Source organism: Candoia aspera, chromosome 2, assembly GCF_035149785.1.
Source record: "Candoia aspera isolate rCanAsp1 chromosome 2, rCanAsp1.hap2, whole genome shotgun sequence".
Taxonomy (NCBI): domain Eukaryota; kingdom Metazoa; phylum Chordata; class Lepidosauria; order Squamata; family Boidae; genus Candoia; species Candoia aspera.
The window spans coordinates 107001210-107027377 of NC_086154.1; the positions used below are offsets into that span (position 1 = coordinate 107001210).

General features: G+C 39.4%; 1 protein-coding gene across 2 annotated transcripts in view; it reads right to left on the reverse strand.

Moving 5' to 3' along the window:
* MGAT5B (alpha-1,6-mannosylglycoprotein 6-beta-N-acetylglucosaminyltransferase B) overlaps nucleotides 1–26168 on the reverse strand; it is a 264796-nt gene that overhangs the window by 15187 nt on the left and 223441 nt on the right. For both annotated transcript variants that reach the window (XM_063296514.1, XM_063296515.1), the window contains 3 exons: nucleotides 25871–26026; nucleotides 23748–23894; nucleotides 22650–22766 (listed from right to left, as the gene is read on the reverse strand). In XM_063296514.1, coding sequence (XP_063152584.1) covers nucleotides 22650–22766; nucleotides 23748–23894; nucleotides 25871–26026 — 420 coding nt within the window. The remainder of the gene's footprint in view (nucleotides 1–22649; nucleotides 22767–23747; nucleotides 23895–25870; nucleotides 26027–26168) is intronic.

A 26168-nucleotide genomic window follows, 5' to 3' on the forward strand; every position in this document is an offset into this window, starting at 1 on the left:
CAGGGACGAGTCCATCACCTCTAGAATATCATCCATCCACCTTGCCCTTAGTCGGCCCCTCTTCCTTTTGCCCTCCACTCTCCCTTGCATCAGCATGTTCTCCAGGGTGTCCTGTCTTCTCATTATGTGGCCAAAGTATTTCAGTTTTGCCTTTAATGTCATTCCCTCAAGTGAGCAGTCTGGCTTTATTTCCTGGAGGATGGACTGGTTTGATCTTCTTGCAGTCCAAGGCACTCTCAGAATTTTCCTCCAACACCACAGTTCCAAAGCATCGATCTTCCTTCTCTCAGCCTTCCTTATGGTCCAGCTCTTGCAGCCATATGTTACTACGGGGAACACCTTTCCCCATACCTCACATAAAAATTCACAACGAATCTGTGTGATAGGAAGGCTTCAGAAATTATGTACTCCTTCCTTCCTTCCTTCCTTCCATCCATCCATCTTTATTCATTCATTCATTCATTCATTCATTCATTCATTCATTCATTCATTCATTCATTCTAAACCTACCTCATTTCAGAGGTTCTAGTCAGGCTTTAGCTTACTATTAACGGTCATGCTGATTGCGAAAATGGTCATGCTGATTGGGAAGTATGGATATTGTACTCCAACAATTGGAGATGCTAGATTGGAGAAGGATGATTTATTACACATCTGGAGCTTTTTCCCCACTGGTGACTGAAAGTACTATTCACCCATCGACGAGTCACCAGAAAAATATACTGGTGTGAAATATGCTGCTCCCATTGCCAATTTCTCTCCTGCTTTTATTGCCTCTGTTCTGACGCACAGCCAAAAGGTGCTGTTTTCATTATGGGTTCCAAACATGTGATAAGCAAAGTGATTGGCTGAACCCTCTGGTTTTCCTGCCCTCCCTTCTCAGAATATCACCATCCTTTGTGAAAAACATCCACCAATCACAGCTGTACAGCAGCAACAGGGCAGACCTGGTTCCAGGACCCATCTCCTGGGCTCCTTTCCTTACGTCCCGTTCTGTTGTAAACTGTGCTGAATTAAGATTAGCAAAAGAAGAACCTAGATTGTAACCACAAAGGGATATAAATTGCATGCAACACTTTTAGTTAGGGTTTCTCTCCCCTACCTTTCCTTTCTTTATATAGTGACAAATGCCAACTTCCAGATCCCTCTGTCCTCTGTTTGTGAGACAGTGGGGCAATGTGTAGGGAAGTTGCAGATATAATCCCACTGTTGTGTTAGCCCACTGCTAAACCACTAAGGCCCAGAGAGTTAAAGCCCTTGCAGTACTGCCAGCTGAACAGATGAGCAATTTTTGCATAATTCTGGGCACCAACGTGCTGTATCCAGCTCTTGAGCGAAACAACACCAGAATGGCAACAGGCAAGTCTGATCAGTGACCTGCATCAGCCCGAAATGGCAGATAAGAACCCTGTTCCCAGAATGACCTGTTATGAATTGCTGAAAGAGCTTTTCTGTCTGCTGCACATTTCATTCATTGAATTTACAATAGTATATACACACACAGATTAACCAACTGTTAAAAAGACCTTCATAAAAAGTAGAGTTGGGGAAATGGCTTATTAGGAACAAATATCAGAAAATTACAGAAGCAAAGATTCCATGAAGACAATAAGGTTCAAGGACTATGACACCATTACCCAGGGCATATTAACTTTAGAAAGTAATTGTAGCTTGGCTAGCTCTACAAGAAGGGTGAAAATAAACCATTGTATCAAGGTATATTATAATAACTCAAGTTCCTAAACTTGGGAACCTTTATCAAAGCCTTTTAGCCAAAGCCATCAAAATAATTGGTCTTAAGCAAAACAAATGTCCATGTATGACTCTGAGCCAAATCTGGGAACCTGCCACTTTATCATGTTTCCTTGCATGGGTTTTATACAGGTAGTCCTCGCTTATAGACCATAATTGGGACCAGCAACTTGGTTATTAAGTGAAGCAGTCACTAAGTGAAACCATGACTGTGCTTAAGATCTTCAGCTTTCCTTTGCTTTACAGACCTGCAAAGGTTGTAATGTGAGGATTGGTTGCAAAGTAATCTTTTCATCACCTGCATCACTGCATCACTGCAAACAGTCACTAAGCGAGGCAGTTGCTTAAAAAGGACTATCTGTATATCATTGCTTTGGTAACTATCACCATGGTATCTTATTATGAGTAGGTTAATCCTTACATCCAATGAATCCAATCTGAGGGATGATGAAGAGGCCCTTCCTATCATAGTTTCAATGTAATTTAGGATGAAGACAAACAATCCATCCTGAAATAAAGTCACTGCAGAAAACACATGGTGTCATGAAGCTCCCTACTGCAGCCTCACAAAGGAATTTTTATTTAGTTCACTATGCTTAAAAAAATCAAATCGCAGAGCCATTTTGCAGCCAAACTGCATAGCTTTTGAGTGCAAGAAATAGGTAAACAGATTTTACTTTAATAGTTTCATAATAATTTCACCTTATAATTATCTTTTGGTTTCCCCCAGGTCTGAGGCTAGAACTTGCCGCCATCAGAATTAAATTACATTTTGGCAATTCATGCTAAATTCAGTCAATCTGCCTTGACAGCACAATCTGAATTTATAAACAGAAGAGGGGGGAAAAAGAATAAAGACATAAGAGGTGCTCTGGGGACTGTGGTTAACAGATGGGTCATTAGAAATATGTAGGAAAGGTGAGTGATTCAGTTAAAAGGATAAGAACACCAGGAAGAATGCAGAAGATACAAGATAACAAGGAAAGTGGTTGCATCAAGAGTATTTCAGGATGATCTGAAAGCTGCAGAAGAGGAGAAGAAAATTCCAGAAGAGGTTGAGAAACCACATTATTTCTTCCATCAAAATCTAAAGCCATGATTTGCTGTCTCTATAGGGTGAGGAAAAATTAAGTCTTAACTTTCTTTAAAGACTAGCAAATGTATTAATGTATGGCTTTCATGGACCTCAGTCTACTTCCTCAGATGAAGAGTCTACTCCAGAGAAAGCACAGGTGTACAACTTTTCTTGTGACAAAAAAGGAAACAGATGGTAACCTAATAATGGCATCAAAAATCACCAGCAGGCATAGGATTAACAACCTGCATCAGAAGCCAAGAAGTAACAAGCCTTCCTTAATTGTGCTTGGTTTAAAATACAAGTATGTCTAACTATAGCTATAGCCACACAATAGGTAAAATGGAACCGGTGTGAGGAGAATGAATGGTTATGTTAGAAGCTCTTTCATAGGAGGTACTCCGTTGGCATCCAAACAAGGAAAGCTATGTTTATTTGAATCTTGTGCGGCTACTAAGAATGTCAAAGAGAAGCAACAGAACAAGAAAACAGATACCTGGCTTCCTTCCTCACAAAAACCAAGTGCACCATATACTATTTGTACCATGTCTTACACCATGTGGATAGCTCTTCTCATTGCAGCCCAAAGTCAATGGAATATCCATAGTGTGTGTCCAATAAATGTGCTCCTCTCCTCCTTTATTGTGTAAATAGTTGCCAAGCAGAAGTCGGAGCAACCTTGGGACTAAGGTACTGTAAGTTAGCTTCTCACTGCCATGGTGCCTCTCTGAAGAACTGCTGTTTGCATTTCAAGAAAGCTCCCAAGGGTGCCATTTGAAGCTTCTCCTTATATGAAAATAGCGACTTTGCGAAGCTGATTTTTGTTAGGCCAGTAGCAGTAGGTTTTACAGACCATGTGGCTGTTGTTGGATGCTGGCAGTTAATGCAGGGAAATGATACTTTAACACCAATAGAGCCATGAATGACTTAAACTGGTCTCACTCATGTACTCAGGATAAGATGAAGTCAGGAAAAGTGCTGTTGCCAAGAAAGATTTGTACGGTGATTAGGTCCATGTGGGGTAAGATCTGATACAAGTATTCCATTTTAAGATAAATTTATTTGGAGGGGAAAAAAAACATATACCATATTCTAATCTGGGTAGCTGAGTTGTATACAGACTGCTTGAATGTGTTTCTGGTGATTATCATATATATACCACCTGCACATCATATCCATGCTCTTTTGTTCATGGAGATGACTCCACTCAACAAGGTTTGCAGAATCCAGAAATGTTGTCAAAATGACAAAAAGTGCATTGTGGTATCATGATGCAAGTTCTGTTCCTTATGTACATGCATGCAGAAATTAGGAAATTATGTACATGCATGCAGAAATTAGGAACTATAGAGAAAATGATCTGTATATTCTTAAAGAAACCTGTCCTTTTAAAAGTGGACATTCCATTTAGCAGGTGAGATTATAAACCCACAGGAGAAGCTTATATGATTTTATCTCCCTCTTTCACCACTTTATTTGTTTTAGAAACAATTAAAAACAACTTTAGAAAATAGTGATTTAAAAAATGCATAAAATTTATGGAAAAAGTTGTACAAGGGTCGAATGAAAAGCAATGTTCCCAATGTTAGAAGTCACCGATAGATGGCAGTATTGACATACTGGAAGCTCTGACATGTTCTTTAACAGCTGTCCTTTCACTTCAATTAACAGGAAATTGTTGAGAAAAAATTGTGTTGCTATTGTTTGTGAAAAGGAAGGCTGCAGTTAGTACTTATCAATGCACTTTAAGCAATGTGCCATGATTGAATTTTTGACTGACTAAGGAGTCCCTCCAATTGAAATTCACTGCCAAATGCAGGTTATGGTTATGACTGCGTTAACATGAATAATGTGTATCACAGGCCCCAACAGTGTAAAGATGGAAGAGCTGATTTGTGTGGTCCAGAACAAAGGGGATAATCTGGGACAGCAATCAACGAGTTTCACATGAGAGAGGTTGATGAACTGATTAAGAACACTTGGTGGATCACTCAAATGGAAATTGCTGTCAAGTTTCAAAATTTGCAGGAGCATGTGGGTCATATTATTGATGTTCTTCAATATCAGAAGGTTTGTGCAAGATGGGTTCTTCACATGCTGATGGCAGAGATGAAGTTTCAAGAGTTGAAATTTGCCAGCAATCATTGTAACATTGTGAGAATAAATGTGAGGAATTTCTTCATAGCATCATGACAGCTGACAAAACATAGGCTCATCATTATGACCAAGAAATGAAGCATCAGTCCATAGAATATCACAACACATAACCCTCAGAAGAAAAATTCAAAACCCAGGCTTCAGCAGGAAAACTCGCAGTTTCAATTTTGGGGGACACAGATGGCATTACTCCTCGAACACTGTGTTGCAACCTTCAAAACTTTGAAACATCAATTAAGCTGAGTTCAGAAGCACAAGAAATTATGCTGCAATGCAACAGTGCTAGGCATCACATTTCATGAGACACCCAAGAGACAATTGAGAAGTTAGATCTCATTGTCTCTTACCCCTTCCACCATACAGTCCAGACTTGCTGCCATGCAACTTCTACCTTTTCCCAAAGTTGAAGGAATACCTTTGAGGGCATCTGTTTGACTCATATGAAGAGGTAGAAGTGATTGTCAGGACCGGGTTGAAGAGACAAAGTGTGGCGTTCTTGCGTGACAGCTTTAAGAAGCTTGTCCATCACTGGCAGAAGTGTGTAGTGAATGGTGGCGATTATGTGGAAAAGTAAAAACAAGTTACAAAAGAGCTCATTTCAAGGATTATTTTCCTGTTTCATTTATTAAAATATCTCTATTTAAACTAAAGTTATGGAGGTGGAGGCCTTACTTTTCATCATAAGAACAGCCCATTCATCCTGTGGTACTATAAGACAACAGGTACCTTGAAGATGAGCTTTGTAGAAACTGGAAGGGAACAAAATTATTTAAAAATACTGATATCTATATATATTTATTTTGTATTGTTGTAATTGTTTTTAATTGTTTTTATGTTTTTATGATTGTATGCCACCCAGAGTCACTTGCTGAGATGGACAGCTACAGAAATCAGATACATAAAATAAAGTAAAAAATAAAATAAAATATGAAATGTTGATAATGAACATAGCCACACCAGGACTGACTGACTTTCTTTCCTTCCTTCCTTCCTTCCTTCCTTCCTTCCTTCCTTCCTTCCTTCCTTCCTTCCTTCCTTCCTTCCTTCCTTCCTTCCTTTCTTTCTTTCTTTCTCACATTTCTTCACTGCCCATCTTGGCAAGTGACTCTGGGCGGTAATTCTACTGTAAGAGATATCCCTCCACATTGCGTAACAAGCTTCCTTTCAATAAATGGAACACTTCCCTCTAGATCACAGATAAAGACTGGATGGCAGCAAAAGCATGGTTGAAAAAACAACACAGGCTACAATCCTCACTTATTTTAGAGCAGTGTTTTTCAAACTTGGCAACTTTAAGATGTGTGGACTTCAACTCCCAGAATTCCCCAGCCAGCATGGGAATTGAAGTCTACACATGGGACTCTGGGAGTTGAAGTCTACACATGGGAGTTAAAGTCCACACATCTTAAACTTGCCAAGTTTGAAAAACACTGCTTTGGAGGAAACTTACTGAATCCAGCAAGGCTTATTTTCAAGTCAAGATAGGCTTGCAATGCAGTGTAATCTCCTCAACCAGATCTAGAAAGCAGATCTTCCTTACCTCCCCTCCTAGTTTCTAGTTAATTCATCTGAACTTATTTCTTGCTGAAGGCCCTCTGGACATTGGACCTATATAGCAACCATACTAATATATCCCAGTAAATACATTCTCTAAAAAACCTGAGTCTCCATTCAAACAATGGGGAACAAGCAAACACACTCATACTGTAATCCAGAAATATATACCAAAATAGGATTTCTCCATAGGAATCATAGCTCTAAAAACAATAATGAATTATACTCAAACAAAGCTGTGGGGGAGAGGGAGAGGGGGAGGGGGAGGGGGAGGGGGAAGGAAGGAAGGAAGGAAGGAAGGAAGGTTATCAACCAAATAAATAGAAAATAATGCAATTTTCTAACAGTGTGTAGCAGCCTGGGGAATATTTTAACCAGCTATTTTTGTAGTGATGCTTAATATGCTGCTTTCCTAAGCATAGCCTGAAATATATAATTTTCCATTATATTCCTGTAAATTTGACTTTAATATAACAAAGCCTTCTCCCTTCACTACACCAGAATATTGGCTGCATTAAATTGCTTATGTAAGAACCATTTTTTTAAAATGTAAAAGTTCAAGTTCAAGTAAAGGACCGCAAAGGAAAGCCGTCCCATCTCTACACATCACCTTTAACCCCTCTGTAACAGCTGCAATTCATCTCCAGGACAATGCCTCTGATACCACCTTTCTCAGAGGACTGTAATTTGTCTTGCTGTCTCACTTGGTCTCAGGGTATCATACAACTGCCCTGTAGTCTCCTCTCCTCCTGGTATGAATGTTGTGTGTCATGTGAAAAATGATAAGTTCCTAGTGTAAATATCTTGGGGAACAATAACTTTGCTTTGATAGCACAACCAAGTGCACACATTCAAAAACTAGCACAGTACAGCTTTTTCTCTGTAGAAGAATTATGGCCATCCAGTCATGCATGATGCCCTAGTTCACTTGGGGCTCGCTGAACCACCTGTTTTGGCTGCTGCCTAGGATGGTTTCAAAAGGGAGAAGAGCTGTCAAGTTTACAGCAGAAAACACATGGCTAGCATGCAGTAGATCAGAAACACACAGGCCATCATATGTGACCCTGTTCTGCTAAGGAACCCAAGGCAGAAGTTCACGTGTGTTTTATCCCAAACCAAGGAGTGTTAGCTCTCCATATACAGAAAAGCTCATGCCATATTTTTTTCCAGACATTGTATGTGTTCCATAAACATCTTTCTAAATTATCTCAAAACAGATCCCTAAAGCACATGCTTTGTGTTTCCCTTATTCCTTTCCAATGGTCCAAAAGAGATTGGGAAGTAAAAAGTGAGTGTGGGATTTCCAGACCACATCAAAAGAAACCCTAAGGAAAAAACCCATCCATTCACATCTCATCTATTTAAGGCAAGAACACACAACCTGAAGTCCCAGAGCTATATACATCCCTTCAGATGTCAGGGTGGTACCCAAAAAGTGCTGCTGAATTGTAATTTTGAATGTGACTGAAGTAGAGAATTATTAAATACATGGAGAATAATCATATGAACTGTATTACTACACTTACATCTAATTTCATTTTTGCCCTGCTCTGCCCCATCTATTTCCTTTTCCTGGCCCCACTTGGAGTTCAGCCTCCAGCATGTCCTTCAAAGACCAAGTGTAACCATTGGCCCAAAAGAGGTGTCCTGGCCCTCATCAAAGAAGAAGAGGAACTGAGAACTCTAAAACAAGGGGGTCCCCAAGAGTATCCGTGCCTCTAGGCCAGAGGTGCACAGAAGTGAGAGCCATAACAGACACTGAATGGCATGTTAAAGGTTGCACACTGTAAAGGAGGCAGGATGAGGGGCAGAGGGTTAGTGGCTCAAGGACCTATGACTTAGCAGGAAGAAGGAAGAGGATGCCACACAGGGAAATGGTGCAGAAAAGTAGCAATGGAAGGGTGAAACTAAGAGTAGAGAAAGAGAAGGAGTGGAGTCTCAAGCAAGTGGATTAGTGCTGCTGAAATTCAGTGGCAGAATCTGGGGGGATTTGGAGAACTGTATCTGAACCCCAGATGGCCACAACTGTGCCTTAGACCAATGCGAGGAATTATTATAGCATAATTAAATATTACACTTTAATATTAGGGAAAAAATTACTTCCCTAAGACTGTGGTAGAATTCATTAGACTGAAAGAAGACTGTGAGACTCATGCTAGCTCACTATGTTATACCTTTAGCTAAGACAAGGTTTCCTAGGGCAATTCCCAATATAACTTCCCAACAAATGGCCTGGACTAATTTGGAGGTGCCAATGATCTCTGGGTTTATTTATATGCAAAGAAAACATGGCATTACAATTGAATTATTCACTTTATTCAGAAATTCCAATGATTCTCCTTCTAGCTAGATGTGCATATGAGCATAGGGGAGGGGGAAGCATCTCCAGAATAGAACAAGCAAGCTGAGAACATCAAGCTTCATAGCAATCACCAGTCTGTGTACTCAGAAGTAAGCCTCACAAAGTTCAATGGGGCTTATCCGAGACAAATGCATATATTGCTGCATGCTAAGCCACTCAGTCTCTCTGCACTGGAATTTGTTTTTAATTTTCTGTTATAAGAAACCAGAGTTTAAAAGACAAACACTCGGGAATTCCAGCAACACAATCCTAATAATAAGGCCTTTAAGATAAGTTGGGTTTTAAGCCTTATTGGCCTGATAGCATTTCTAATATTCTGCATTAAAAAAAACAATGACAAAGCTCTTGCCTATTTTTATTTTGCAGCTGTTTTACAGAACATATTTTAAAAAGCAAGTCCAGTTTTTATAGGATTTGCATAAGGAGATTCGTTCCAATATGGAACTCTGGATGATGGGAAGTGACTGGAAAGACGTGCTCTCAGGTTTACTGAAAATGCCAGCTGCTGTGCCATCAGGGTTCTTTAAAATTATTATTATCATTAAACGAATAAACAACAAAAAAAAGGTAGGAACCAAGCACCATTTCTGCCAACGGGTTCAGGGGCTACAACCTATTATTCCAATATTTTCTGGTAAAACTTTACCAGTGTGGTTAGAACTCGCCTTAATTGGGAGTTCTTAGGCTCTGGACAGAGTCCAACCAGTCAGGTTGTTTTCAGCCTGGAAATAGCCATGACGTCTAAGAAATCCAAGCTCTTTGTCTGGTAGCAAGATGATCTAATGCTGCTTCCTGCATTTTCTTCATTGAAAAGGTCAATAAATATTTTTCTTCTGTAGTCTTCTGCTCTCTGACAATCCGTCTATGGATAGTGTCACTTCAGAGAGGCCGTGCTAGTATCTTCTAGTGTCACTCAGCCATCTCACACATCATATAAAGCACGTTCTCATTAATGTTATATTGGTACAATGATGATTGGATGATTCTAGAGCAGTGTGTTTTCCAACCTCAGCAAATTCCAAATAAGTGGACTAACTCCCAGAATTAAGATATTGCCAGGGATGGAAAACTGCTCTAGAGGACTCTGGAAAGCCAGATTCTCACTTGCACTTAATCAAACAAGCATGTTCCAGAGGCATCTTTCTTTTGTCATGTCCCCATGATGGTGCTTTATCTTATCTCCAGTCTTAAGTTTTGGTATTTATATATTCCAAAATACCTTTATTCTGACACAATCCAAGAGCAGCCTCAAGGTGTATAAAATCTATTAAGCTTTGTCACCTATTCCTTCAAAACACAGGAGACAGGCGGCTTCCAGTGGGAATGGCGGACTGAACAGTTGTGCCCGCTGGCTCAGCGGGCAGAACTGACAGCGCGGTCATTTTTTTCAGGCTCAGGCACCAAGCACCATTTCTGCCAACAGGTTCAGGGGCTACAAAGCCCCAAAAATGTTCTCTGGATTTAGGAGAATTCCTGGAACTATCCCATCTGCCCTCCGGATGGCTGATTGTAGCCAGAAGATTGCAAATTGAGTTTCCTTCCAAAGGAAACAAAGATTGTGTCATGAGTAAGGATGGCAGGACAGATTGAGACTAAATAATAGTCTTCCTGTTACTATTTTTGTGTTAAATTTGAAGATATTAGCATTTTCCTACACATTGAATCAGCTGATCTGAACCTTCAGTTTTCTGTTCACTTTCCCTTGAGAATGTTCTGTTCACTCTCACTTCTTGTAAACAAGCTGCCGACTTTAAATTTTCGCTAGTTAAGCTCCTAAGGGGCACCATAACCTACTGCATGAGACATGGAGGATTTTAAAAAGATCTTTTCTGATTTTCACCAGGATTTTCAGCAGATTTCTTCTGACTTTTATTGCGCTTTTATGCAAGACATCCAGGACATTGTGGAAAATATGGGATCTAAAATGTGCCTTCAGGTTGGGGATGTGGTGGATGAAACTGAAGAATTTAAGAGCGATAAAAACTTTTTTTTTTTTAAGACTGAGTTTGGAACTATTATCAAGATGCTGGATGAAGATTGGATAAAGGACTTGGAGAAAACTAAGGGAGAGAGTGATCTGCAAGCCAAAAGTAAAATCGATCCCCTGGTGGAATCCCATGAAAAGAACCTGGAATGTTGGAGGGGGCAGTTGGGTTGGTTGGTTTTTCTTTAACAAGGAAAGCTTTGTGCATCCTGTGGAGATATGTAACTGCTTTGGTTTATTATGAAGTGGGATAAGGGTTGATTTTTTTTTATTTGGTTTGCTTTAAGCATCTTACTGATGCTATTTGCCTTAAAAGATTTGGATTTACTGTCTTGAATTGTTTTTTTATGGGCTTATCAAGATTATAATTACTAAAACTGTTGTATTAGGGTTAAAGAATGTTTATCTGGTTATTATTATTAAAATTGCTGCAGTATTAAGTATAATAGTAGTTAACTTAAGCTTTTTAATCTGATTCTTATTATAGTAGACAGAAATGTATAGAATATTGGTGGAAATGGATTAATTAAATATGTTTTAATTTTTGGAGGAAAGAAGGTTAAAGTTTATATGAATTTTTCTTTATTTAATATAAGGGCGAGGAGTAACTGTACTTAGTGATTTTTATTAAGTGTTAAAGTAGAATGAATTATAGAAATCATGTGGTGTTTTGGGTTTAATATAGAGTAAGAGATTGATAGTTGAAATTTTTGTATATCCTTGCTGTTTAAAGTCAGAAGCCACAACTTTTTGTAAAATTGAAAAAAATCTCTTTTGTGTCTTTGCACTTTCTTAGTTTTCTTCTTCTTTGTAGTTTTTTTGGTTTTTGTAGTTTTTATTTTTCTCTATAAATCTAATAACATTTATTCCAGAAAGAAAAAGAAGACAGGTGATTGGCAGTGACTGGCAATAGAGGCAGCATAAGGATTAACAATGGGAATAGCCACTTTCATGACTGAGTAGTTTCCTCCTGACTCAAAGATGTGTGAAGAGCACTATAATTTAATAATGGTGATCCAGCCTAAGTGATTGGTAGGAACCTACCCAAGTGAGTGAGGATGAGGCAGAATCTAGATTTGGTTGAGGAGGAGGCAGAATCTAGGTTTGGTTGAAGAGAGGATGGAAGATGTAGTGCCAGATCACTCATAAAAACTTGGAGTGTATCCAGATAAGACCATATACATAAATAAAAATAAATTATTGTGCAATTGCCTGCCCCCATTTGTGGAACAATATAGGAGGTCCATGTGATTATTTTCCATTATTTATAGTCTTCCTTTGCTTTCCCTGTGCTGCTGCTGCTGCTTTTTTTCTTATCACACAAAATCAGATAAGGCAGAAAAGATGAATACCTACATAATGCCTTTTGATTGGTAGCTGCAGGAGCCTTCTGTTTGGCTGTGCAAAATAACAATGGTATTTCTATATATCCAGTTTCTGTTTTTCTGGGCCTGCTTAGAGCCCATTACAGGCTCTGATTTAGTGCAACAGACTCCTGATTCTACTCAGCTCCATGTAATCTTGTGTTACACTGTGCAAGTCACATCGTAGTTTGCTTTGTTTTAGTGAGAGGTGAGGTGAAAACCTGGGCATTGTGGATTTAAAATGAAGATCTCTGTCTTAGTGTGTTGGGTGCACCCTGTCAATTGTGGGTTGTTCAATAAATCACACTAAAACAAGGCTTGGCTTAGTGTGATATGAGGACCAAGATTTTAGGACAAGATAATATAGGGTCTGCAGAAACAATAGCTGTGCATTTATTTAGTTTACACTCCCTACCTTTTCCCTTCCAAAAATAAGTTCCACAAAGTGTATTATAAAATATAAGCCATAAAAATAATGCATTATTAAAATACAATTCCCAAACTATAAAAAGAAGCATCGGAGACAAAAACTTGAGTGAGTGAGGCTAAGTAATAAATTACAGCAAGATTTATCATTTCCTCCTTTCATTCTCAGAATGACTAGTAATATCAAAATGCAAGATGGGATCTTTGAAAACCACAAATCTCTACTGCATTTTGAGGGGAAGCAAAATTAATTAACGTTACATCTTTCCTTTTATGGATGGGGAATGTTCACCCTTAGAGGTAGGAATACATCAATTCTAATACAGAGGTGTTGCTGCATTTCTGATAACTTTTCTCCCCAAATCCTAACTTAGGCTTTGTAAATTAGCAGTGGGTCCCCTCCTCCCCTTTGGCCATGACTGTGCTAAATTAAACACACCAGACATACAAATTATATCTACAGTATTGTACTGACAACTAATCTTTTAGATGAGGAATAGCTGCTCTCATTTTTTAAAATAAAAAATAGCCATTGATTCTTCTTTTTCCGTTCCCTTTTCATCTTTGCTCAGAGGGGTCAAGTGGCCAGGCCAGACCTCATTGCAAATCAACTGCTGCTTCAGACTGATTGGGCCTGTAACACTGTAATGGTGGTAGGAGATATCCTGGGATTGATCTTTTTGGTCAGGCCTGCTTGACGATAGGGTGGAATTATTTTTGTATTGGTTTTGCTCTTAGCAGACTTGGACTAAAGAAAAAAGAAAAAGCTAAGCACCTTAGGACTTAGGAAACCCCAAGATTGTAGCTAGACTGGGGAGTCACGAAACATCCTGGAGGAAGGCAGTGGCAAACCATGTCTGCACTGTTGCCAAGAAAACTACGTGGACATACTAGTGGTTGCTAAAAGTCAATGTTCGGCTCAAGGGACTTTTCACCAGTACCTACTGTTTCTTCAGGGGGCACTTCTCAAAATGTTATTAGCAGAGAAAGTTCTGCTCCTGATGTCAAATGCAGATGGTTTTTGAACTCATTAGAGCATCTTTGCATTTTTTCCAGCAGAGAGGGAAAATAATTTTGGTATGTGATGGAATGGAAAGAAAAGGAGGCTGAAATAAATATTCAGCCAGTGGGGCTTTTACAATGGACCATCTGTGTCACATTTAGTATTGATTTAATTACTAAAGCTGCACACACAGGGAAAAGAGTATGGAAGAAGTGTGCAGGCCCCATTTTTTAAGGAAAATAGTCTGATGTCTTAACACAGCCATACTTTTTTCTGGCTCACACAGAAGCCTGAGGAAAAAGTCAGGCTGCTTTAATGAATAGCAAGGAGGTGCTGAGCTCATGTTTGCACAATGTCCAAATAACTTCTTCCAAATGTGCATTGCCCTAACACACACCTTGCTGAGCAGAGAATGGTGGGAGATAGTTGAGGCCACATGTTCTCTGTAGCATCTACTTCTGGGCTCAGCTGACACACCCTACTTTACTTACTCTAGTAGAAGCCATTTGTTGTTTATTTGTTTAGTCGCTTCCGACTCTTCGTGCCTTCATGGACCAGCCCACGCCAGAGCTTCCTGTCGGTCGTCAACACCCCCAGCTCCCCCAGGGACGAGTCCGTCACCTCTAGAATATCATCCATCCACCTTGCCCTTGGTCGGCCCCTCTTCCTTTTGCCCTCCACTCTCCCTAGCATCAGCATCTTCTCCAGGGTGTCCTGTCTTCTCATTATGTGGCCAAAGTATTTCAGTTTTGCCTTTAATATCATTCCCTCAAGTGAGCAGTCTGGCTTTATTTCCTGGAGTAAGTAGAAGCCATGCAGGAGCAAAATAAGGGGTGCCATAAAGAGTGCATTGAACTGAAAGGTGCTGGCTAAACAATGACGCAGATCCTCTTTTTTGTTTGGAAACCAAGATCACCATAACCATGGATGGCCTGAGCTATTTTACTGCCTGAGGCAGAAGATTCCCGCCTGCCACATTCACCCAAGCTCAAGAACATAATCCTGAAAATCAGGTAAATTTTTATGGCATATGAAGCTGAAAATCCCTGAAGCACCTTTCTTATATCTGACTTCCCCTTCCATTCAGACCAACTAATCTCCAATCTTCATTCATCAGTATATATAATGATTTGATCCTCATTCTTTCTCTCTATAAGACCAAACCACCTCGACATGCTTCTTTCATATTGGTCACTCACTTTTGTATTCAATCCACATCCATTCATTGCTCATTCATTTTTGGCTCCCTCTGTTCTTGTTTTACCACATATATTTCTTAAGTAACCCACTCCCACTACATTCAGCTTACTTTGTTTTTTCTCGACATAGCCAATTTTCTCTTCCATATAACAAAGCGGGCAGAAGCATACCCTTATACACAGCTATTTTCACTTCCTTCAGCATTGCCAAAGACTACACACTACCAAATACTGTTCTATCAGTATTTGCACATCTTAAAACTTCTCCATCCATTCTCCCAACTTTACTAAACATTATACTAAGACTGATTCATATACTTCAGTTTTTTGCAATTAATGTGTAACTTGAAATTATCCATACCATTTGCTCCATCAAACACAACTACAACGTTGCTTGATTCATTAATTTTAGATCCATATCTAACATTGCGTCATACTCAGTGAGTAATACAGCATCACCTACACTTAAAAAAATGTGCACATGTATGCCCCCGGTGAAGTGACCTCTAATGCTACCACAAGCTTTCCTTATGTATTTATCCATAAATATATAAAACAGAGACATCACATATACTTTTCTTACTCCCTTATCAATGTAGAACAATTTGCTAAGCATTTCATTTATTTTTGTACATGCTTTGCTTCCATCATAAACCACTCTTACTAGATTCAGCCACCAACTTTAAATTCCACATTCACGCAAGCCTATGCTCTTTATCATGTACTTTTTCTAAATCAACAGACATACAATAAACTTTCTTTCTCACATTCTTACATTTCCTAATAACCAGCAGAAGAGCAAGTATGTGGTTCTGTAAAGACCTGATTTTGCAAATTTTACTTATTGTCACTTCTCATATGCTTTTGATCAGAGTTCTGCCAAAACACCTTTCCAGGCACTTAACACACGAATCCCCTTATAACGTTTGCATTCACTCTTGCTACCCTGCCCTTTGAATAGGAGAAGTAAAATGGCATTCTTCTGATCACCAGGCATAGATGCAGTCTTCACACATACTTGAAACAAATCACATAGGCACTCTATAAGAAAACCTCCACATTTCCCCAATTACACTGATTCCACTTGCAGCCATACCATTTGTTTCACAACATTTTTTCCTCGACATTAACATTTATTGCATTCATTTCAAACCGTTCATTTCAGTCCATTCTATCCGTATCATTCCCATTTTTTTAATCCATTCAATTGTGTCCAATTCTCGGAGATTGCCTGGACAAGTCCCTGAAGTTTTCTTGGCAAGGTTTTTCCGAAGTGGTTTGCCCTTGCCTCCTTCCTAGGGCTGTGAGAGAGTGGCTGGCTTTGTGCCTAAGGTGGGACTAGAACTCATAGTCTCCTGGTTTCTAGCCTGATGCCTTAACTACTACACCAAACTGGCTCTCATCATTTCCATACTACTTCCTAAAATACTCCTTCCAGCAGTCCCTTGCTTCAATTTCATCACAAATAATTTCATCATTTTTATTTTTAATTGCATTCACTGTGCTTGTTTAGCCCTTTTTACCCATTTCCAAATGATTTTTGTTAAAAAAAATATCCATTGGTATTTTCTCTGTCTCTTTTAATCTTAACCACCCCTTGCTCTTTTTGACTGCCAGCCCCACTAGGTAGACCAGACCAGGAAATCAACTCCACCATAAGGCTAAAACTATCTTTATTGAGATTGGCTATAACAACAGAATCTTGTAAGTCTGATTGTGCCGAATCTCCTCCCCATTCTTACACTCCAGTGAATTAGGGAGGCCTCCACTTGAACCATTTCCTAATGTCATCTCATTTCTCAGGACTTAAAAAGGAGTTTCAGCCCCTTTTGCCTAAGTAATTATTGCATATTTCCATCAAGGTCATTTTCCTTACCCTCTACATTGGCTATGTTCTTTGCATCTCTTTTCTCTCTACTCTATAGGATATTTCTTGCCTCTTCATTTTGTTTTCAGTCATTGTCTTAGATGCAATTCTTTTTTTCATCTTTCAGGTCCCCATTCCACCAAGCATCCTATTTCATACTTCCTATCACATTTTTGTGCTCCTTCATAACCACCATTTTTACTCTCTTCCAACCAGATCCCACATCTTCTTTCTTTATGTCCACTTTCTATATATTCTGTTGGGGGACTAATCTATGTTCTAATCATTCTTCATAGAGGACTCATATATTATTTTCCTGCAGTTGTTCTACTTTCACTATTTCATTTTACTTCATTCCTTGCTTTTTTTTGTATCTGTTTTTTCTTTTGATCCACACCTGACACCATCAAATAATAGCCTGTGGGAATTTTTTTGTTTTTCATGATAAACAATTGATTATGTTTTTAGATCCATTCCTCTGCCACGTGTATGCATGTGTAGATTTATACTTAAATCACATATTTGAAACAGACCTTTTTTTACCAGCTGTTGACCAAATAGTCACCAATCTCATACTTGGGCCTCACATTTTTGTTACTCTCTTATGTCATTCCCACCCATTCATTCATGTCACCCAACATAACATTTTCCCCCCTGGATTGCAGTCACTCAGAACGTTGCACCATTTCCCCCAAATTCTTCCCTGGTTCTTCCCTTATCAATATTCACTGAAGTGTTAATATGCAATTATTACTAAGCTATGACTTTTTACTTTCATGCATACCTACAAAAACTTTTTGACATATGTTTTAGCACTTTCATTTATAATTAAATGTATATTTCACTTCCATGCATGCATTTATCAACTCTACAAGATTAGACTACCTTCATTCAACTCTATTACATATTTTATTTTTATCTCCGTTTCATAGACACACAATATTTTCTTTCTTCACAATTTTTCTTGCTTTTACTTAATTCGTTAATTCAGACTCATTACCATTTATTCCACTTACATTCCAAGTCACAGTCTTCCCTATGGCATGGTCCATCATGGTTTTGGTCAATCAAGCAACATAATGTTTTTTAGTAAGATAGATAAAGTGTAGTCTAGGTTACCAGCCTTAGTGTCACAGACATACAATGTATTTATTTTTCGTCTTCTTTTCATTAGTTAATTCATGTTTTTTTTATCATTTACACCTCTTACATTCCAATTTTCAGTCTTCCATATATCATGACTGTTCTCTAAGAGCCCACAGATATTGAACTGTGCTTCCCATTATGGTTTTAGTCAGTGAAGACTGTCCTAAAACACTTTGTAAATTACATATAAAAAGCATAGTTACCAGCTTTAGTCATACCTATGCTACATGCAGCACTCCCTGCTAGCTATAAGGGTAGCACCAATTTTGGCACATTTTGGCCAATATACCACAAGCATAGCCAAAGCCCAATTTAATCCCAAACATGCTCATAATATTTTGTGCAATCTCTAATATAAAGATTATCCTGTAGTCAACATACTACCTCATGTCCTACCAGCTAGGAGTTACATGCTGTGTGTATTGATCTAACACTCAGAATGCAAAATGCAGAGTTCATATGTAACAAATAGCTATTTGGAAATCTTTGTACTGGACAAAAATAACAAAGAGATTTAAGCATTTGAAAGGCTAATAGATTTATTGTGGAACAATCTTCCTAATGCATAAAACTTTATGCCATAAAATTGACAGGATTTTTGCTGCCGTCAAGTCCTGTTGCTACAACCCTGGATGTAAGTTCTATAAGAAATAAAGTACTGCAACATTTTGAAGATGTGCTTCAAAAAAAGATGCAGTTTTATCAGCCCACTAAAGCAGATCTGGAAATCAAAACAGCACACTGAAGTAGGTTGGCATAGAGTTTCTCAGACTGGATGACTTTTCTGCTGCTTTCAGGGTTGTCACATGCAATGTCTGATGTTGCAACTTCACTTCCATATATGGAGAATGCTGGGTAGGCGTGTTGATCTCTATGGGTGTGTCAATCTATCGGCTCATTCAACTGTCTATCAAGGAGTATAAAGCTAAGATCTTTTGGGGCTTAGTTCACTTTCTTACCTTCCTCCCTGAGCCTTAGGTTTGCTGTCTCTTGTCTTAATGGACTGTTATTCTCCTGCCAACTAACAACTGGGAACTTAGCTCAGCTCTCAGCCCTCTAAATATGGGCTCAGGGCTGACCACTCAAAATTTACTTTTAAATTCTGCATGAATGAAGCAGATGTAAGTCTCCTGAGAATGAATGAGGTAGCCCCAGGTTAACAGTGGCCCACACATTCTATGCTTTTAAGAATAGTGGGGCGGCATGGCTATGAATGCCACTTCTTCTGTGGCTGGCCTGTCTCTGTGGCATTGTATCCCGGTGGGTCAACATGTTTCTGCTAATTAACACAGAGTATTGCCAGTGAGCCACAATCATGCTTGCCCAGAGGATAACAAGCTTTACCAGTGTGCCAGCCAACAATGAGAAGGTTCTTCCCAGGACAGGCCAAAATAGACAAATCAGTTATGCCTCCTGGAACCCTATAAAGTCCAATGATCAGAGGCAACAAAGCTGTACGTCCCCTTATGGGCTCACCAGTGGGCAATCTCCACTGTCATGCAGGCCCGGCACACCCAAAAATGGATGGAAAAGTAAATACTTCTTTTATCTTTTTTTAAAAAATTATTTTATTTCTAAGTTGGTGTGGGACACTTTCTGCATTGGTTCAACATAGTTATGTAGGTTATTTGCTGGAAAAGGTGAAGGCTGTTGAACTGTCCTTTTCTCATTCCTGTTGTCTCTGCCTTAAAAGAGGCACAGCTGGGGTATCTTCAGCAAGCTCAGATTTCATCAGAATGATGACACTGCAAACTCCATTATATACTTGCTTGTGATCTCAGCATCCAGGTACTAAAGGGGCAAAGTCTGCATCACGATGATGCAGTTCACGTTTAACCATCGCTCTCCTGTGACGCCCATGGGCACAGGGGAAATATTTTAATAACCTCTCGTTGTGACCTCTTGAAGGCAACCTGGATGAAACCCGGAGGGTGAAGGTCCTCTACTGAGTCTCCCATCCTTGCTGTTTTGTTCCCATTCTGCCAAAATGGAAAGGAAGCAGCTCCAAATATTTTTATGCCTTGCCATTTATACCCCATGCAATCCTGAAATGATTTGAATCAAAATGGCCTGCCCTTGAATTTTCAAATATGATTTAATCATAAACTCTTTGAGTTCCTAATATTCAATCTGAATGTAATCAGAGCTGATCTGCACAGGCCTTATAGGAACTTTTACCAAGAATATGAGATTAGCAATTACTGTATTTCCTGGCACATGTGCACTTGGAAACAAGCTGGTTTTGCTATAATATATGAAACCTCTCATATTAGTCCCTAAAATATTCACTTTAATAACATCTCAGGTGAGCTGAATTTCTTGGCTCCTGCTGATCTTCTGAACGAAACATTAAAAAGCAGCATCACTTTGCAGTATATCATCTTTGGAGCAACAGGGACCAGTTCCTACCCCCTGAAGCACGTCGAAGGCAAAATGAAGATCAGCTTATTCCCCCTCCCACCTCAAGAAAATGGACTTTAATGACATAGACAAGTTAAAAGGCTTCTGCTACTAGGGAGGTGACAGATACATGTTGGAATTCTGGAGAAAATACTGCATCACACAGCAGGGCCTGCATTTTTCAGAAGTCCCCTTTCTTCATTTTTTTCCAGTAATTTTACTGGCATGTGAAATGCTCATATTTGGAAGGGAGCATATGACACATTTCCTCTTATTGTTGATTAGCTTAATTCAGCTAATACTAATAATCATTAAATGAAAGAAGACACGTTTGTTTCTATAGCACTTACATTTGAGAAAAAGGAGGCTTCATGGAGCTATCTGGGAAAATATGCCCAAAGCTGACAACGAATATATTAATGTGCTGAAGTCTGTGACTGCTTGTCCTTAATGATGAAAAATAACATCAGCCACTAAGTTATGGAGGCTGGGATGCACAGTGATTGCAAGGCAGCCTAGGAGTCATCAGTGGGAAGAAGCTATTTGCAAAATTAGATGGAACTGCAACATATGCTTTAGCTGCAGGACTGGGCAATCTTTTAAAACTGGGGGAAGGCTGAAGATTACAGTGGGTAATTATCCATAGTGGGAAGTATCGGGATTTTCCATGTTTCTAGACTGGAAGGGATTGGAAAGTCCTTGTGTTTTTAATTGTTTTAAACCCATGTTAGGGCTTACATTATGTTTGCCATGTAATTCCAGACTCAAAATGGTAAATAAAATACTCATAATGCAGAAGAAGAATCAGGGGCTGCAGGCTGGCCCCTGCTTTGCTGTAATTATTGCAAAGTGTTATAAATTGGGGTTGCCAGCCACCACTAAAAGTAAGAATCTCGATACTGGATTGCCATGCAAATCTGCATAGGAAAGGAGGGTAAGAATGAGAACCAAGCTTTCTATTCCATTAATGGAGTAAAGAGAGAGCCAGTTTGGTGTAGTGGTTTAAGGCACCGGGCTAGAAACCAGGAGACTGTGAGTTCTAGTCCTGCCTGAGGCACGAAGCCAGCTGGGTGACCTTGGGCCAGTCACCCTCTCTCAACCCTAGGAAGGAGGCAAGGACAAACCACTTCTGAAAGACATTGCCAAGAAAACTGCAGGGACTGGTCCAGGCAGTCGGCAGGAGTCAAGACTGATTTGAAGGTGCATGCATGTGCGCGCACACACATACACAATGGAATAAAGACTGTAGAGATGGACAACGGCTGTCAGAACTTGTCACTAAAGGACCTAAGACATGAGTATTTTCATGTTGAATGCATGGAATGAGGTTTTACTATAGAGGAACCATATGCTGAACCGATAAAAAGACATGCACGTTTGGACCTGTGAAATCACTACTAGAGTGGCAGGTAAGCTTCACTACCAGCATGAATCTGACTTTATGAGTGTCACTGGCTTGAAGCTGAACCGGTCAAAAGGAATTATGTGCAGCCTAATTTGTTGGCTTCTGATGGATGGAGCCTACATTGTGAACCAGTTCTTGCAATTCTCTCATATTCTAAATCCACTATGAATAATGCCAAAAAGCTTGTGTTGATTATGCTTAGATCTTGGAAGGGGGTAGAACACTGAGGGCTTGGAGATACCATTGTGGCTTTGTCTGTTTCACTCGTTTCTCACCAATGTTCTCTTTGTTACATTGAAGATATATTGTTGTTTGCCTATCCTCATGGGAGGATGGAAAAGCTGCAAGCCAGATGGACAAACGGGCATCCCAGAACCTATTATAACAAGAGAGAAATAACTCTAAACACAATCTTAAGTGTCTACATTCAAACTAAACTAGGAAGGAAAAGGGAGGTGTTATCCAAATATGTATCTGGAAACTTGGTTTGTCCTTTTACCCCTCTGTAAAATTTGAAAGAAAAAGCCACATGTTTTGGCACCACGATAGCCTCCACTTAACAACTATCATCAGACCATGCTGTGGAAAAAGAGCAGAGAACACAAGGCCCATTCACACGAGGCTCAGGCAGTGCCCCATGTTGTGTTATAACAACACAACAGCATGACAACATAGCAGCCAGATTTCTTTGGGCTCAACTTTGGCACAAGTCAAACTGCAAATGTTCCACTTTGTGATATTGACAGTGAAGCTCCATGGGAGCTTAGGAATGGGCTGTTTTATTCTTTGTGGAAACTGCAATATATCATGATTGCCCACATTCATCCTCAGTTCCCCGGGCAAAGTCACACTCATTCTTAACCTAACATCATTCTTACTGAAGCTGTTCTCTAGAGAATTTTAGGAATGGTTGAAATACTAGTGCAGTCTATCAGTAGTTTTCACTGACAATTACCTTAGTACTCATAATGGCTTTGATGGCTGATTCAAACTCCTCTGAATTATTATAATCCACTGTCCACACATGAGGTTTTCCAATGAAATCTTCTGCATAGGGATGCTGAGAGGATACCTAAAATGCATGCGAGAAATAAATTACTTAGCACTTCCCATATGGGGCCCTGTGATGGGAAACATTTCCGAAAATATGGCAAGGCATTAGACTCAGAAGAGTTAGTATGAGATAAGGGTGGGAATCAGTTCATTTTGGTTTAATTTCGCTGCTTCTTTTCCTGACTCTAAACTCATTTTTACGCCTCTTTCTGCATCAGTGAATTCAGCAAAAAATGAAAATTCATACAAATATTGTAAGAATATTTCCTACTTATTTCAGGCACATGATTCTACTGTTGTTTGTGTAAAGCAGGGATGGTGGTTTTCTAAAGCCTATAAGTTCTGGCCATGTTGGGTGAGGTTTTTGGCAGTTCAGAACATCTGAAGGGCCAGAGGGGACCTACTGTGGTTCAGAAAGTATGCATTTCATAAGTTTGCATAAACAAATCTTTCTATTGTTCCTATCAGGGAAACTTTTGGAAAATAATTTCAGTCCATTTATATATTTCTCTAGGTTATTTAAAGTCAGACATGAATTTGGCCCAAATATGGCCCAAATCTCTCACATGTATCTTTATGCATATTGCAATAGGCACAGTAGCTTTTACTCTTGTTTTATGCAAGCAAAAATAACACATGACAGCCCTATTTAAATGCATTCATTGTCACAACAGCACAGTTAGGTAAATGGTTTCTATTTACATGACATTTACAGATGGGAAGTCTTAGGCTTGCTGCCCACAGAGTGCTAAAGACTCTCCAGACTTCAACTATGTTGAGATCCTAAACCTGATTTAAGTTCTTCCTCCTGGCTTCTAAAATAGGCTATGTCTCAAAAGTATTGGCACGTTTAGTATGGGTACAAATTACAATTTTCTGCTTCACCTATCTAAATTAACCAGACAGTTCAGGCTCATTCTTCTGAAATCATAATGCAGTATGTTATTTAAAAAAAAACCAGACAAACAAGCATGGTGGTAACATCACAAAACAGACAAACCTCTCTTGAAGTTGGCTTCCCTCTGAAGAATTCATGATTGAGTGAACTGTGGGGTGGATTGAAACGAGCTTGCAGAAAAACACATCCATTAGCTATTGCTTCCAAAGGGGCAGGGCCTTCGTAAGGAAAACCAAATCCAATAAAGAGCTGTGGAAAGCAAATCCAGGCATTTAGCAATCTTTGGGAGGCTAGGCTATTCAAATATATACTTTACTTTCTCTTTCGGTTCCTAGCTTCAGCCAAGGGGCCAGAAACTGGTGTATAGCACTCTTATTAAACTGTTTTGAATGGAACTTAATGGCTGTTTACTACAAATGGGAATGAATATTCTATCAAGTCTTTGCTTGAACTTTTCATTAGCATGTTTCCTACTGGCTGATCATTCTTCTCTTACTGCAGAACAAGCCACAGAACGTTTTTCCTATTGCTGCTCACGTCAGTTACCCCATACTAACTTGCATGTATCAATAATTAGCTATTCAAGTCTGATCTTCATGAATATGCCAGATGCCAAATGATAGTGTGTGAATGTTATCTTGTAGTTCACTTTATTCCGAGACACGGTGAACAGTCTGAAATTGAAAAGAGAAGGTTTGGAATTTGGTTTCTTTGTATCCTCTTTCCTAGTCCTCCTCATATTTTTCATTGACAAGGCCTATACAATGAGTCAGGCTTTAATATGCTAGCTGGAACTCTTAAGAGAAAAAGGGGAAGGGAGAAGAGACTGGGACTATTTTAAGCAAGAAGCTTCCACCAGACAAAACAGCAAACAATTATTTTTTTTTGCAAGAGAGAAATAACCCCTCCTCCATACTTGCATGCAGCCACATTGCTATCATTTATAATACACTGAGTAAGCAGTAAGCCAGTGATTTAAGAAATTTATTTCTAAGCAAATAGGGATAGAATCACACTCATTTACAGAATGAAAAGAAATATGCTCCACATCTTGTCATCACCAGTAGAAGCCATGAGCATGCTGTATCAAGGCTATGTTCATATGACACTCCTATTCATAATTAACTGACTGACAACTGACTGAAATTTCTGATTCACACAACACAATACACCCTAAGTTGACCACACACCTGGGTTCCCATAAGACACTAGGCTAAAAATGTGTGTGTGTGACTAATTTGTCTTCAGTGTGTTGTGTAAATGCAGCAATTGAGGACATATCAAATTAAATGGGGCTTCATTCAGCCCTGAAGTCTCAGATTCCACACTTACATTCAATTACAAAAAGTTGCACTGGTGGAAAAAACGTGTACTGCACACTATAGCAAGAACATTCTCTATGAGCAACTGAGAATTAGACCTGTCTTTGGCCCTTGGAGGAGGCTAAGTGTTTGGAACTAGATCTAAGAGTGTGTTCTCCTGCTCAGTTTCAAAGGAATAAAGAGTTAAATGATCCAGCTTTGGGTGGGAAATGGTGTGCATTGTCCTAAGACGGATGTCTACCCTGCCTTTCCTTCCTGAAAAAGAAATGTTCCAAACTTCTGCTTTAATTTGTCCTAGGTGATTGTGTTTAGCTTTATTCTGGAGTAACATGAAAAACTAAAGCGATGGCTAAATCAAGCTGGATAATGAGATCTGAGCTCTGCCATCTACCATAAGGCAATCTGGTCAGCATCTACCGATGAAGTCCTTCCCAAATATGAAGCTAACTCTAGTGGACAGCTTTCATTACTGGAATGCAAAATACTGTATATCTGTGCCATACGTTCCTATGGTTCCTGAAAAATCTCCCTTCTTAAACTACTTTCCCACCGCTCCAACCTTCATAATTTGACCATTATTTAGAGCAAAAGACACAGGCTATCAAGCACCTGATCCCTACTGGCAAATCAAGCATCTTGCCAAAGGACATCCTCTTCACTGATGTGTTGAATACCTATGCCCCTGATATTTCCACCATTTGTCAGCTCTGCAATCCTGCAATGCAAGGCCATCTATTCCCCTTTCCCAAGACCTTTTGCATATAGGACTGCATTTCCACAATGTGTTTCTGTGTTCATGCAACAGCAGGAAGCAGAGTTTTTACTGCCAAAAGGGACTTTCCTTTAGCACCCACAGCTTCCTCAGCTGGGGAGCAGAACTATCTTTTTAACTGTGACCAATACCTTGGCTTTTCTCAGCAGCTGCTGAAAGTCATGTTGGGGCAAAAGGCCATGATTCTTCACAAAAGCTGGAACCTCAGGTGGGCGCTGGGTTTCATAATAAACAGTGCCATGGATCTCCATGTATTTGTTAAGGATGGCTAGAAACTTCTCTTTACCCTGGAAAGGAAGGAAAGGGAAGGGAAGGGAAGGAAAGATACTCATCAGGGCCAGCTAAGACAAGGCTGAACAATTTACTCCCTATTTTTCTGCTTCATTGTCAAAAGGCTTTAGAATTTCTTTGGGTGGCTTTTTTGAACTT